The 16,599-nt window shown below is 46.9% G+C and overlaps 2 protein-coding genes across 2 annotated transcripts in view; both read right to left on the bottom strand.

Annotated features, from left to right (window-relative positions):
• The window catches only part of LOC136588589 (keratin-associated protein 10-4-like), an 820,730-nt gene that overhangs the window by 193,634 nt on the left and 610,497 nt on the right, over positions 1-16,599 (bottom strand). The window lies entirely within an intron of this gene.
• The window catches only part of LOC136617008 (uncharacterized), a 60,416-nt gene continuing 50,220 nt past the window's right edge, over positions 6,404-16,599 (bottom strand). Inside the window, exon 6 of the mRNA XM_066594226.1 lies at positions 6,404-6,748. Coding sequence (XP_066450323.1) covers positions 6,404-6,748 — 345 coding nt within the window. The remainder of the gene's footprint in view (positions 6,749-16,599) is intronic.

Genomic DNA, 16,599 nt, shown 5'->3' on the forward strand with positions numbered 1-16,599 from the left:
CCCCCCCTGCGCTTTGGAGGCAGAAAAAGTGCGTCTTATAAAGCGAAAAATACGGTAAGTCCTACAAGTTCTAATTTAAGCCCCATTTTTCCTAGGCTCTGGGGTTCTCTATAGCAGGTCATATGTTATTATTGAATCACATATTTTTAAGGTTTAGTAGAGGACTTAAATATCTGCTGTAAATTAGCAGATGCTTGCCACTCTCTGCGGGTGATGGTGTAAATTTTATTGTGAGAGGATGGCAGCATTATTTAAGTTGAGGTTGGTAGCATTAGTTCACCACAAATTAGTAGCATTAATTGTGATGTGTGTCAGAATAAAATGAGCACTTGTGGTATGACTTCACTTGTGCCTCAGGTATCACGTATTCCCGCTTAACCAGCACATACAGTATGTACTCAACAAAATAGATTTAAAATGAAAAAGGAACCCGAATCCTGGATGTAGCATTACGCTCGAGGCCTTTCTCTTTCAACATTCATTGACGTTCATAAATCTTTCTGATTTATTAGAAAGCAAATATAAAACGGAAAATTAACCCGGATCCAGGATATAAGATTATGCTCAAACCCATTTTCTTTCTGCAATTATTGAAATTCATAAATATTTATCTATAGTTTATTTACTTTTGGGAACCATACAAGTGGAATGGGCACTTCAGAGACGTCTGTCTAATAGGTCGTTGTAGGTCTTTTGATGTTCAGACCCAGAGGGATGTGACATGGCATAGATTTCCCTGGGTGTTGAAATAGTTAAAAAGACAACTTCATGCAATTGCCGCAAATTAGATGCTGGTACTGATGTGCACTGAATAGGTGACAAGGGCTTCATCAATTCATGGAGTACAATAAATGCAGTGATATGACTGCAGCCGGTTGGGCGATTTACATGTTTCTGTTTACCTAGCATTTAATTAGTAAGAAAAAGTAAATATTAAATGGAAAAGGATCCCGGATCCAGGAACATTAAGTACACGGTTTTTGACTTTCTTCTGTAATCCTCAATGTGTCATTTATGAGATTGAGGGAATTATATATAAGTCATGCATGCATAGCATTCTCCAGTCTCCCTTTCTTTACTCGCTGGCTCGCTGTGTTCAAGTCATCCGCCATTTGCTTCTTTTTTATAAATTCTTTATTTATCTTTTTCAAATTTAATACAAATAACATTAAAGGTCGTCTGAAGGCATTTATACGGTACAATACTTTACAACGGAGTCCTCGTCATGTTCCTACCGATATATTTCTTTTTAACCGGTTGGTGAAAAGGACATTGATATTTACATATTCTTGACTTTAAATGGACTTTGAACTTAAGCGTGTGGGTACCGTCCACACTTGAATCCGAAACATACAATCTTTTGTTTAAGACAAGGACTGATTGTTGTACTTAGGCTACATTGTAATTATCTGTACCAGGTCTTAAAGAAAAGGAAACAATTGAATGGGTTTTGAACTCCAACAACCTTATAAAAAAGCGGAAGGGAACTAAGACACAGGACAGGATACAATAGGAGACGTTTAAGGTTGGGTAAAGGGGATATGGGATATGTGGGGAGCAAAGGGGGAGGTGGTGGTAGACTCTATGACCTTGAGTAGTTGGTTTCTAGTAGTCTTCGGTATTCTACTGAATTCTGGAGCTCAAGCCAGTGGAACCAGGTCTTCGTGAACTTTTTTGGGTGCCTTTGAGTGTTGCCGTATGGTCCTCTATCTCCAGAATCCCCTGAATTGTGTTAAGCCATAAAGCTATCGATGGCGGGTGGTTTGGGGCCAGGTTCTCGGTATGCAGGACATGGCTGCGGCGACCAGGTGGCATACTACTGATTTTGTGTATGCTGAAAGAGGGATCTCGCTATGGTGTAAGAGAAAAAAGGCAGGTGTTTTTGGGATAGGGTATTGAGTAAAGTTAGAAGTAATCTTCCAGATTTCGTCCAGAAGCTCGCCAGCACATGACAGTCCCAAAAGATGTGTAAGAAGCTCCTTCTAGCCGTACCGCATCTCCAGCACAATGGGGAGACCGATGGGTATATTTGGTTGAGACGGGTGGGCACCCTGTTCCAGCGTGAAAGCACCTTGTATCCTGCCTCCTGGGTTTTGCTGGATATGGATGAGGAATGAGTGAGCATGAAGATTTTTCCCCTTTCTGTCTGAGAGAGTGTAATATTGAGGCCCTCCTCCCTTCTCCGAATGAAGCTGAGGGGTTAGGGTTCTAGTTGTGTGTTGAGGATGTTGTACACAAGTGAGAGTGTGTGTCTGGAAGGGTCCTCTGCACTGCATATTGTCTCAAACTGAGTTTTCGGGCGATTAAATAAACTGGGGTGGGGGAGGGAGCAGAGAAAGTGCCTCAGTTGTACTGTTTGCCAGAACGGTATTGGGGCCGGGTCTTGCGTCCCGATCATATGTTCCATGGATAGCCATTGACTTTCGAGCAAAAAGTGGGCTATTCGGAATCTACCGTTCTGAAACCAGCAGAGGAAGGCATTGTTCACGTTCCCTGGGGGGGGGGGGGGGGGGGGCGAGGGGTTATCCAGGATTGGGAACATTGGGGAGAGTCTGGGGGCAATGTCCAGTCTAGGCAATATTTTCGCTGCTATCACCAGGGTGGGACCGATTATGGGGTGGTGACTCAATTCTGTGGTAGTCTGTTCCTGTGTAACTGTTTGTTCTATGTTGACCCACTGTTTGAGAGCTACATGTCTGTGCCAGTCTATTAAGCGGGTTAAGTGGTCAGCTTGATGGTATTGTGTGACGCTCGGGAGGCCCAGACCTCCTTCCCCTTTAGGTCTTGTTAAGGTGTTGCGGGTGATGCGCGTTGGCTTATCCGCCCAAACGAATTTGGATGTGAGAGCGGATAGTTGATGGAAAAATTGTCTGGGATTGTTGATGGGGAGCGCTTGGAACAGATATAATACTCTAGGGAGGATGTTTATTTTGAAGATTGCACATCTCCCAAACCAGGCGTGGAGACCCCTGGTCCACAAATTTAGGTCTGTTTCAATTTTGTTTAGGAGTGCGGGGTAGTTCGCTGCGTACAGGCCCTCCACATCGGGAGTAAGACTTATGCCTAGGTATTGGATGTGGCTACCAGCCCAGGTGAATGGGAATAAATATTTAAGTTCTCCGACTAACGATTGGGGGAGGGATATGTTGAGTGTTGCGGTTTGTGGTAATTAATTTTGAAATTTGAAAGCTCAGAGTATTGTTTGATTTCGGCTAGTAAGTTCAGAAGTGAGATTCGCGGATTGGTGATGAAGAATAAGAGGTTGTCTGCATAGGCTTATGTTCGGATTGGAGCAGACTTGGGCATCCTTGACTTGTGCCATTCGAAATCAGGAGAGGGGGTGAGATTTGTCCATTAACTCTAATCGAGGCCGTGGGATAGGAATACAGGCTTTCGATCCGTTTTAACATTCTCGGGCCTAATCCCATGTGGGTCATAGTGGCAAACAGGAAATCCCAGTCCACTCTGTCGAACGCTTTATCTGCATCTGTGGACAGCAGGCAGGTGGGAATAGCTAGTTTTTGGCCAAGTGGATTAGATTTATCGCTTTTGTTGTGTTGTCTCTAGCTTCTCTAAGTGGGACAAATCCGACCTGATCTCTATGGATTGTGTTTTGTAAGAGGGAAGAGATTCTGTTTGCCAGTATTTTCACGAACAGTTTAAGGTCCACATTCAATAAGGAGATGGGACGGTAACTCTGGCATTGTGAGGGGTCTTTTCCTTCCTTTGGGATTACTGTGATATGTGCTCTTTGTGTGTCTCTGTGCATCTCTTTTTCCACAGTGATGGAGTTAAAGGCTTGTAGAAAGTGTGGGGTTCGGGTCTCAGCGTATTTTCTATAGTATGAAAGAGTAAATCTGTCAGGCCTGGGGGATTTTCCGGTTTGGGTTTCAGAGAGTGCTGTCGCCAGTTCTGTTTGCGTAATCAGGTCCTCTTATATGTCTGATGCCTCTTGTGTAAACCCTCGCATGTTTGATTGTTGTATATATTCTTGGATTTTAGCTTTTCGTTGCCATTGGCTTCTTCACTATAGGAATGGCAATAATTTAGGATGACGACCATCTTGCTATTTGTGGGTCTATCCCTCTGTTTAAAGTTGTACAGTCTTAGTTAAAGTTATACGAATTATAATTCAGATTGTATTTTATTTGCATTTATGTAGATATTTCAGGCTTCTACATCTGCATTATATATTATTAACAATAGGGAAGCATTTCATCTTGCTTTAGAGTTCACAAGGAATAATGATTTGCTATACTGAGTATACCAAAGCATTATCCAAGATTTATCTTCTGCTTCCACAGGGTAAGTTTAGGATCACAGGGTCCAACCAATAGGACCCCCAGTAATCATTAGAACAGGAGTCCCCAAGCTTCTGCAGTGAACGGATCGGTAATGTGCATGTGTGAACACTGTCCTACTCACTGTCTATGGAGATAGATGACTGCAGCTCTTGGCTATTTCCATCAGTCCCATTGGGATAAATGGAGAACTGGTTACACCTGTACACCACTGCTCTAGTCACTCAGTGGTATCCGAATTGCACTATTCTTGTGACAGCTTGGGGTCCCAGCAGTTGGACCCCCAGGAAATTTATATTCATCATTAATCCTGTGAATAGATGATGAATCTATTTAGTAGCAAAACCCCGGCGTGCAGACACTGCGTAGCGATACGCAACAGAAATAAATCCCAGCATGCTCTATATCTCTGCATACGTACCCAGCGTGAGCCCTATACATTTGTATGGGCTGCGTATAATACACTGTCTATGCACAATACATTGTAGTGGTCACATGACCTTGGTCGTCATCCGTCTGCGGGAATGGAAGGGATTCAGGGATAATGAGTATATCTTATATTATGCTTTTTCCGCATCCTGAGGGTGACTACCCACTAGCAGTTTTTTTTCTTTTCTAGATGCCTATGGGACTATTAAATGTTAAAATCGTAACGCAGCAGAAACGCAAAAACAGCAACTTGCGTTTTTGCTGCGTTGCGATTTTAATATTAGAAAGTCCCATAGGCATCTGGAAAAAGAAAACGCAACGAATTTGCAGCGGAAAAAAAATGCTAGTGGGTAGTCACCCTCAGGATTCAAGGAAGAAGAATATATAAAACATTCGGATTTTCCTGAGAATCCACCATAAATTTCACCACAATTTTTTTTTTTTCCGGCAAGTTATGTCCTGGGCAGAAGCCTCTGTAAAATTGTAGCAGAAATCTTTGCAATTACGGCCTCCAGAAGACTAGTGTTTTTTTAATCATTGTTCAGGCCGTTAAAAAAAACAAAAAAACGTAGTACACCCGAACAGCATAGGCTCCCTTATTAGTTTATGGTGTGATGTATGCAACCAAGGTTTTTTCACACAGACACGGACTGCATGAAAAAACTCATTGCACGGACTCTCCTGATTTGTTTTCGCCCATTTAAAGGGGTTGTCCCACGCCGAAAGGCTTTTTTTTTTTTTTTTTCATAGACCCCCTGTTCAGTGCGGGACAAACCCAAGGGACGTGATAAAAAAAAATAAAAAATTTTACTTACCCGAGAACGCCGCTCATGCCGAGACCGAAGAGAAGGGAGAAGACCCTTCTGCGCAAGCGCGTCTAATCGGGAGATTAGACACTGAAATTAGACGGCACCATGGCGACGGGGACGCCAGCAACGGAGCAGGTAAGTGAATAGCTTCTGTATGGCTCATATTTAATGCACGATGTATATTACAAAGTGCATTAATATGGCCATACAGAAGTGTATAGACCCACTTGCTGCCGCGGGACAACCCCTTTAAGTCAATGCGGATGCCATCTGTGTGCTGTCAGTTTTTCTGTATGATGCAGAAATAAAGAATTGAGCTTGTGTGTGAATTTTTTTGCTTTTGCAGTCGTGAAAAACTTCAGGAATACAAGTATATGGGGTGATTCACACGGCGTATGTGTATGTCAGTTTGTGGATACACAGGATGTTCACGGACTACAAATATAGGAGCATTTAGTGCAAATTTCAGTCAATTTGGCATTTTCTTTTTGTATGTATAATTGATGCATATTTACGGGCGCAAAAACCACGCAGGCCGCGCCCATTATGTCGATGTGCAAATATGCAGTGAGTACACATTTTTAACTCATATTCATTGAGTATTTGTACATTCACTTCTATGGGACATGCTGCAGATTTCTTTCACGTGACTGTAAATTATGTGAAAGATACTCAGATGTGAAAGAACCCCCTGAAGGTTCTATACATTCCGTATTACATGTGCAATATGGAGCATATTTATACCTCTGTGAATGAACCTTTACTCCTGTTCTACAGTATACTCCTGGCTGCTACATTGTAACAAACTGCTGCTGTGTGAGGCAGAGAAGGTGACGACTTCTCAGTCTCTGAATGTCAATGTTTTCATACACTGACAGCAAGCAGAGATCTTGAAAGCAGTGAGGAAAGGCACAGCATATTATGAAGTTGTAGAAGCTTTATTTCCATAAGACTGACAACCTCTTGTAGATCCGTGTAGATACCGGCGGATATTTTCTCAGCTTTTAGATACATTTTTTTGTGGTTGGCTTCTTGCAGATTCTTCTGCTTTCTTTCCTGCAGATTTTTTTTTTTTGGCTTCCCGTGTCTATTAAGTAGGTTGTGCACTGTACTGAATTGTTCTTCTGATGGATAGATACATTCTGTATGCTTTTCACATATAAGTCCGCTCTCACACGGGCAGGAGCGCTTATAGAACCCATTATGAGTCTGAAGAAAGAGATGATAGGGTTAATAAAGACACTTATGACTCCTAACCACATCTGTCACTAACATGTAAGATCAGCGGTGGGAGATGCAGCGTGAGGCCGGGGGTCCCATTACTGAGAATGTCCTGTCTGACGCTACATCTCCCATCGCACACGGTTTTAGGGCTCATTAACATGACAGTTTTTATGTCGCTATTTATCCGCGGTAAAATGTCGGCCGAAAATTGTGACCGTTTGAAGCATCAGATTCCAAAGCATTCATTCACTTGAATGATTTTTAAGCACGTAAACAAAATTGCGCTGTCAAAATGAGAAATCAGCAACCATTTTCGGCTAATGATTTTTTTTTTTGCTGCGCCACAAGATAGATCTTGATTTATCTTTTGAGAAAAAATGCTGGAAGCTCCCATAGACCCCTATGTCATTCCGAAGATTTCTGTCGACCAACAGAAATCAGCGCTGCAGCGTTATTTTCCTGCGATACGCCTGTTTGAATGGACAAGAAAATGCTAATTAAGCTCTGGACTCATTTGAGGCTATTCTTCATTAACACAATTTTTGGGAGCGATGCGCCCAGCGTGACGTTGCATCGTCCATGTGAATGAGGTCTTATTCACCAGAACAATTGTAATTTTAGGCCGGCCTTCCATGGGCGAAAAAAATTGTGCGAGAATTGTGTGTTGGAAGATGCACGAATCTCACGGGAATGTAAGCCGCATTTTTTTGAATGGGCTCATACACAGGAGCGCATTTGTTCCTGCACAGCCAACACATTTCCCATTGTTTTCAAAGAGGCCGACGGCAGCATCACACCATGTGCTAGGTACACGCAAGTGAGGTCTCCTATTGAAAAGAGTGCGAGAGAATCCATGCTCCTACTGTCCTGGAGGAGGATCGCTACTTTCCCAAAGTGTTGCGGGGTAGTTTTGCTATAAAAGTACCTTGCATCCACAGGGAAAATGCATGTTGGCGATGGCAATATTGGGTTGATATCACACTCACCCATGTGAAGTTAGCCTTAGGCTGCCTTCACACTGGCGTGAAAATTGCGTGAGATTTGTGTATAGCGAGACACACAAATCTTGCACGAATATGAACACTATTCTATTGAATGGCTTCATACACTTTAATGATGTTTTCCGCATGGCACCAAGATGTGATGCTATGCATGCATGTCTTATCTAACAGCGACATTTAGCATTGTAGCCCCATTGTTATCAATGATAGTAATGGGAGAACTCTATGATCCTATGACGGCCGCGGTGGGGATTCCCGTCATCCCTGCAGTGATGTGAGGCTGTTGTCACATGAAACCCTCTGCATCCACGGGGCTTTTACATGGTGGTAAGTCCAATATCAGGCCGGAAATCACAGCCCAATATGGCACTCACCAGCGTAAATCCAACCTTGGACTCCCTTCACTATGGCAATAAAATTGCGTGATGCGAGAGTGAGTGAAAACGCAGAATTGTGAAACCAATGATGTTCAATAGATTAATTCTAGAGATGAGCGAGCGCACCCGTGAGAGCTTGATGCTTGTTCGAGTATTAGGGTGTTTGAGACGCTCGTTACTCGAGACGACTACCACGCGGCACTCGACTCAATTACATTTCCTTCCCTGAGAAATTTGCGCCATTTTCTGGCCAATAGAAACACAGGGAAGGCATTACAACTTCCTCCTGTGACATTCAAGCCCTATCCCACCCCCCTGCAGTGAGTGGCTGGCGAGATCAAGTGACCCCCGAGTATTTAAATCAGCTCCGCCCGCGGCTCGCCACAGACACACGCCAATAGAGATCACGGAAAGTGTTGCTGCTGCTATAGGGACAGTGTTAGCATCTTCAAGAACCACAACGGTCCTTCTTAGGGCCAAGGCTCACCTAGTGCATTACTGTTGTGGCTGCTGTGAGCAGTTTTTCACTTTTTTTTTTGTTAAATATATATCTGGCATGCAGGCTGTAGTGTTCTCAGGCTGCAGGCTGTACATGAGTATAGGGGCAGTATTGGTCAGACAGGGACAGTGATAGTGTAGAATCCTTTCTACAAGAACCCCAACGGTCCCTCTTAGGGCTACCTGTGACAGTGTGTATTTAACTCCGTGGTTGCTGGGAGTTGTAGTACCTCAGTATTGCACAGCAGAGCCTGCGTGCAGCCTTCATGTAAATATTTTTTGGTCCGCAGTTAGTGTAGCGTCAGCGCTGTCTGCCTCTAAGTGTACGCCAAGAAACCACAATTTTTTTACACCGCTCTGTGTTACACGCGTGCTGTCTCAGAAGTGTACGGTGTGTCAGACACCCATACATTGAAAGTGCAATACACACTGCATAGCCTCAGCCTGCATTGTATAGAAAAAAAAGGAAATTTTAAAAAGAAATCCTTTTTACGGCTGACGCTGACCCAGTGCATTTGCCTGCGTGGCCTGTGGGACTTCACGTCCATCCAAACTGCATAGTGCACAGCAAGGCCTGCGTGCAGCCTTCATTTAAATATTTTGCGTCCGCAGTTAGTGTAACGTCTGCGCTGTCTGCCTCCAAGTCTACGTCAAGAAACCACAAATTTTTTACACAAGTGCATGGTGTGTCTGACACCCATAGATTGAAAGTGCAATACACACTGCATAGCCTCAGCCTGCATTGCATCGAAAAAAAAGGAAATTTAAAAAAGAAATCCTTTTTACGGCTGACGGTGACCAAGTGAATTTGCCTGCGTGGCCTGTGGGACTTCACGTCCATCCAAACATTTTTACCGCTCTGTCTCTGCTCGATTCTTAATCCACCATGCTGAGGGGTAGGGGTAAGGGTAGAGAACGTGGACGCGGGCGAGGACGCGGAGTTCCAAGTGAGGGTGTGGGTATAGGCCGAGTTCCTGGTCTAGGCGAATCGCAGCCGGTTACCGCGGGAGTAGGAGAGAGGACAGTTTCTGGGGTCCCCAGCTTCATATCACAATTTTTGGGTCCACATCGTAGACCTTTATTAAAAACCGAGCAGTGTGAGCAGGTCCTGTCGTGGATGGCAGAAAGTGCATCCAGCAATCTATCGACCACCCAGTCTTCTACACCGTCCACTGCTGCAACTCTGAATCCTCTGGCTGCTGCTCATCCTTCTTTCCAGCCTCCTCACTCCATGAAAATGACACATTCTGAGGAGCAGGCAGACTCCCAGGAACTGTTCTCGGGCCCCTGTCCAGATTGGGAAACAATGGTTTCTCTCCCACTGGAGGAGTTTGTCGTGACCCCACCTGGTGTGATAAGCCAACTGAGGACACTTCTTCAGAGGGGGAGGCAATGGCAACTGCAGGAAGGGTTGGAAGAGGAAGTGGGGTGGCCAGGGGCAGAGGCAGGGCCAGAGCGAATAATCCACCAGCTGTTTCCCAAAGCACCTCCTCGCGCCAAGCCACCGTGCAGAGGCCAAGGTGCTCTAAGGTGTGGCAGATTTTCACTGAGACCGCAGACGACCGGAAAACAGTGGTGTGCAAACTTTGTCGCGCCAAGATCAGCCGGGGAGCCACCACCACCAGCATGCGCAGGCATATGATGGCCAAGCACCCCACAAGGTGGGACGAAGGCCGTTCACTGCCTCCGGCTTGCGCCACTGCCTCTCCCCCTGGGCCCCAACCAGCTACTGAGATCCAACCCACCTCTCACAACACAGGCACGACCGTCTCCTGGCCCGGACCCACACCCTCACCTCCGCTCTCCTCGGCCCCATCCAGCAATGTCTCTCAGCGCAGCGTCCAGCGGTCGCTAAGAGAATCGTTGGAGCGAAAGCGCAAATATGCCGCCACGCACTCGCATGCTCAAGCTTTAAATGTCCACATAACCAAATTGATCAGCCTGGAGATGCTCCCCTACAGGCTTGTGGAAACGGAGGCTTTCAAAAACATGATGGCGGCGGCAGCCCCGCACTACTCTGTCCCCAGTCGCCACTATTTTTCACGGTGTGCCATCCCAGCCCTGCACGACCACGTCTCACGCAACATTGTACGCGCCCTCACCAACTCGGTTACTGGCAAGGTCCACTTAACAATGGACACATGGACAAGCACAGGCGGGCAGGGCCACTATATCTCCCTGACAGCACATTGGGTGAATTTAGTGGAGGCTGGGACCGAGTCAGAGCCTGGGACCGCTCATGTCCTACCCACCCCCCAGAATTGCGGGCCCCAGATCGGTGCTGGTTTCTGCGCCGGTGTATGCCACCTCCACTAAACCTTCCTCGTCTTCCTCCTCCAACGCAACATCTACCTCGCAATCAAGACGTGTCAGCAGCAGCACGTCGCCAGCAGTCGGTGTCGCGCGGCAGCACAGTGGTGGGCAAGCGTCAGCAGGCCATGCTGAAACTACTCAGCTTAGGAGAGAAGAGGCACACGGCCCACGAACTGTTGCACGGTCTGACAGAGCAGACCGACTGCTGGCTTTCGCCACTGAGCCTGCAACCGGGCATGGTCGTGTGTGACAACGGTTGTAACCTGGTGGCAGCACTGCAGCTCGGCAGCCTCATGCACGTGCCATGCCAGGCCCACATCTTTAACTTGGTGGTTCAGCGGTTTCTGAAAGGCTACCCACACTTGTCAGACCTCCTCGGCAAGGTGCGCTGCATCAGTGCACATTTGCGCAAGTCCAACACGGACGCTGCCATCCTGCGGACATCGGTTTAATCTGCCAGTGCACCGACTGCTTTGTGACGTGCCCACACGGTGGAACTCTACGCTCCACATGTTGTCCCGGTTGTATGAGCAGCGTAGAGCTATAGTGGAATACCAACTCCAACATGGGCGGCGCAGTGGGAGTTAGCCTCCTCAATTCTTTACAGAGGAGTGGGCCTGAATGGCAGATATCTGCTAGGTCCTTGGAAACTTTGAGGAGTCTACCCTGATGGTGAGTGGCGATGCTGCAATCATTAGCGTCACCATTCCCCTGCTATGCCTGTTGAGAAGTTCCCTTCAAAGCATAAAGGCTGATGCTTTGCGGTCGGAAACGGAGGCAGGGGAAGACAGTATGTCGCTGGATAGTCAGAGCACCCGCCTGTCTATATATGTCAGCGTATTGAGGAGGAGGAGGAGGAGGAGGAGGAGCATGAGGAGGATGAGGAGGAGGGGGAAGAGACAGCTTGGCCCACTGGTGAGGGTACACATGCTGCTGGGCTGTCATCCTTTCAGCGTGTATGGCCTGAGACGGAGGAAGAGGAGGAGGAGGAGGATCCTAAAAGTGATCTTCCTAGTGAAGACAGCCATGTGTTGCGTACAGGTACCCTGGCACACATGGCTGACTTCATGTTAGAATGCCTTTCTCGTGACCCTCGCGTTACACGCATTCTGGCCACTACGGATTACTGGGTGTACACACTGCTCGACCCACGCTATAAGGAGAACCTTCCCACTCTCATTCAGTTAAAAGTTAAGCCACAGTAGGCTAAGCGATTAATGGATTTCACCTGCCCTCTGGGTTAGGCATGGGCAATTTTTTGTGGGGTACATTTGTACTGTCGTTACACCAATTTTTCGGGCCCTCGCCTACAATGTAATCCAAGTAATTTTTATGGGCTTCGCCTGCACTCATGGTGCACCACTGTGTCTGGGGTTGGCCTACACTTTTGCTACAGAAATGTAACTCTGTTCTGCCTACCTATACTTCTGCCACAGTAATGCTACAGGAGTCTGACTATACTTCAGCAACAGAAATGTAACTTCGGTCTGCCGATGCTTTTGCTCCTGAAATGTTACCTTGGTTGGTGTATACTGTTACTACTGTAATTTTACTAATACTAGGCTCTGCCAATACTGCTTCAAGGAAATGTTCGTGGGGCATGTCTATACTGCTATAACAGAAATACAACTAATAGTGGGCTCTGCCTATACTGCTTCTACGTAAATATTACTGGGGCCTGTCTATACTGCTACTACTAAAATGTTGCAAATACTATGCTCTCCCTACACTGCTGCCAGGGAAATGTTTTTCTGCTGCTTTGCCCATACTGCTTCTACGTAAATGTTACTGGGGTCTGACTATAGTGCTACTAGTGAAATGTTACAAATGCTGTACTCTCCCTACACTGCTGCAAGGGAATTGTGAGTCTGCTGCTTTGTCCATACTGCTTCTACGTTAATGTTACTGGGTCTTTCTATACTGTTATTACAACTGAAAAGTTACTGCACTCTGTCAATAATGCTGCAAAAGAAATGTTACTGGGCTAAGCCTACACTGCTGCAACGGAAATGTTAAAGGGGTGTGTTTATACTGTTACTACTACTGAAATGTTACTGGGGTTTGTTCGGACTGGTAGAACTGAAATGTTACTGGGGTCTGTCAATACTGCTGTAAATGAAATGTTACTGGGGTCTATCTATACTGTTGCTACTGAAATGCTACTGGGGCCTGTCCCTAATGATACTACTGAAATGTTACTGGGGCCTGTCTGCACTGCTGGAACTGAAATGTTACTGAGGTCTGTCCGCACTGCTGGAACTGAAATGTTACTGGGGTCTGTCCGCACTGCTGGAACTGAAATGTTACTGGGGTTGTCTACACTGCTGGAACTGAAATGTTACTGGGGTTGTCTACACTGCTGGAACTGAAATGTTACTGCGGTCTGCCTAGACTTATACTACTGAACTGTTACTGGGGTCTGTCTATACCGTTACTACTGAAATGTAACTGATACTGTGCTCTGCCTATACTGCAGCTACTGAAATGTTACTGGGGTCCGTCTATACTGTAACTACAGAAGTGTTAATAGGGTCTCCCTAGTCTTCTGCAACATAACTGTTAGTGGGGTGTGCGTATGCCTAAGCTACAGGAGTATTACCGGGGTCGGTGCATACTATGGGTGCACTAAGTGTTCCCATAGCGGTGTTCCACATACATGGCCCCCCAAAAAATTACCCAGTCTGACTAGGGCATGCAGTGTGGACCAAAGCCCACCTGTATTTAATCTGACGTTAGCTCTGCTGTCCAGGGCACTGCAATGGGATATATTTATGTACTGCCAGTGGGTTCCAGGGAGCCACCCATGCTGTGGGTCCAGAGGGACTTCACATTAGGGAGTTGTATTTGCCTGTGTATACTTATAAAAAACCCCAGTCTGACTGGGGCATGCAGTGTGGGCCAAAGCCCACCTGTATTTTATCTGACGGTACCTCAGCTGTGCAGGGCACTGCAATGGGATTTATTTATGTACCGCCGGTGGCTTCCTGGGACCCACCTATGCTGTCGGTCCACGCGGACTTCGCATTAGGGAGTTGTACCTGCCTGTGTCAACTTCTAAAAAACCACAGTCGGATTGGGGCATGCAGTGTGGGCCGAAGCCCACATGCATTTTATCTGACGTTACCTCAGCTGTCCAGGGAAATGCAATGGGATTTATTTATGTACCGTTGGTGGCTTCCTGGGACCCACCCATGCTGTCAGTCCACACGGAGTTGTACGTGCCTGTGTCTTTATAAAAAACCCCGGTCTTACTGGGGCTTGCAGTGTGGGCCGAAGACCACCTGTATTTAATCTGACATTACCTCAGCTGTGCAGGGCACTGCAAGGGGATGTATTTATGTACCGCCGGTGAGTTCCAGGGAGCCACCCGTACTGTGGGAGCACACGGAATTCCCATAGGGGAGTTGTACCTGCCTGTGACTATTTATAAAAAACCCCAGTCTAACTGGGGCATGCAGTGTGGGCTGAAGCCCACCTGTATTTAATCTGACGTTAGTTCTACTATCCGGGGCACTGCATTGGGACAATGTACAGGAGCAATACAGCGCTAATGAGATGTGCACAGCTACGCTAGCATAGGAGTCCGCTGTAGGCCCGCGACTGCTGAACGTTTGTGCAGAGGCCTATGTCCTGGGTGCAGTGAAAGTCCGCTTCCTGCCTAGGATTGCTGAAGCTGTGGGCCGAGGCCTATGTCGTGGGCGCGGTGCAAGTCTGCCATGTTTGGCCGCTCAGATCTATTTTTTGTTCATGTCTTGGGTTTCCTAGGACCCACCTATGCTGTGACACTGACTGACTTGGGTAGGAGCAGAGTTCAGATGGCTTTCCCCTTGCAGTGTCGATTGAGCTATGTGACACGTTGACAGAATGAATACTGTGTGGCACATGGATTCCCCATTGCTATGCCCACGTTTGCAGCTCCTGACGGAGGTGACACAGGATTGGATTTCTCATTCCTTCTGTACAGCATTGTGAGCTATCGCCCCGCCCCTTTTAAAGAGGGTCGCTGCTGGCCCTGCCAACCCTCTGCAATGTGTCCCTCCGGTTCCTCCTGATCGCAGACACACTTATAAATAGACATGAGGGTGGTGTGGCTATGCAGCCAGCGTGTGGCATGAGGACACTTTTGTGTGCGCTGTGGACACTGGGTCGTGTGTTTGTGTGTGTGTGTGTGGGGGGGGGGGGGGGGGGGGGGTTGGGCAGCATGTAACCCAGGAGAAAAGGCAGTGGTGTGACTCGCAGGCAGTGCTTGTGCTTAGTTGGAGGTAGTGTGGTGCTTAGCTAAGGTGTGGCTTACTAATGAGGGTTTGTCCCAAGTAAAAATTGGTAGGGGGGCAGGGCACTCTTGCCGCTATTGTGGCTGAATAGTGGGACCTGGGAACCTGAAATGCAGCCCAGCATGTTGCCCCTCGCCTGCCCTATCCGTTTCTGTGTCGTTTCCATCACTTTCTTGGGTTATGCAGATCATCACTAATTAATTCCCATTTATGATGTTCTCAGTCATGTGATGTAGCGTGCAAAAACAATCTAGCCCATGTTTCCCTATAGAGTATACTTTTTATCGCATTGCAATGCTCGAACCTGCGATTTTCATTCAATGTGTTTTTAACAATTAAAACTCCTACTATCATGAGGAAAACACAAGAAGAAATTCACAAGTAGCAGCCATGTTTTTGCAAAAAAAAGCATCACAGATGCTCAGATATCTCATGAGCAAATTTGTGATTTTGCCATGATTTTCAGCAAAATTGTAATTACCAGTGTGAAGGCGCCCTCACTCTGGCATCAATTTTCTTAGGGTGGTTTCACACGGGCAACAAAATCACGCAATTTTTGGTTCCATAAATCCAGTCAAAAAGAAGTCATATGGGTTTTTATTAGAGATGAGCGAGCACCAAAATGCTCGGGTGCTCGTTACTCGAGTCGAACTTTTCGCGATGCTCGAGGGTTCGTTTCGAGTAACGAACCCCATTGAAATCAATGGGCGACCCGAGCATTTTTGTATATCGCCGATGCTCGCTAAGTTTTTCATTTGTGAAAATCTGCAAAACCCAAGAAAGTGCTGGAAACGACACATAAACGGATAGAGCAGGCGAGGGGCAACATGCTGGGCTGCATTTCAGGTTACCAGGTCCCACTATTCAGCCACAATAGCAGCAAGAGTGCCCCGCCCCCCTACCAATTTTTACTTTGGACAAACCCTCATTAGCAAGGCACACCTTAGCTAAGCACCACACTACCTCCAACAAAGCACAAGCACTACCTGCGGGACACACCCCTGCCTCTTCTCTTGGGTTACATGCTGCCCAACCCCCCCCCCCCCCCTCCCTGCACGACCCAGTGTCCACAGCGCACACCAAAGTGTCCCTGCGCAGCCTTCAGCTGCCCTCATGCCACACGCTGGCCTCACAGCCACACCACCCTCATGTTTATTTATAAGTGCGCCTGCCATGAGGAGGAACCGCAGGCACACACTATAGAGGGTTGGCAGGGCAGGCCAGGCAGCGACCCTCTTTAAAATGGGCGGGGCAATAGCCCACAATGCTGTACAGAAGCAATGAGAACTCCGATCCTGTGCCACCTCCATTAGGAGCTGCAAACGTGGGCATAGCAATGGGGAACCCATGTGCCACACAGTATTCATTCTGTC

This window comes from Eleutherodactylus coqui, chromosome 1 (assembly GCF_035609145.1).
Source record: "Eleutherodactylus coqui strain aEleCoq1 chromosome 1, aEleCoq1.hap1, whole genome shotgun sequence".
In the NCBI taxonomy this organism is placed as follows: domain Eukaryota; kingdom Metazoa; phylum Chordata; class Amphibia; order Anura; family Eleutherodactylidae; genus Eleutherodactylus; species Eleutherodactylus coqui.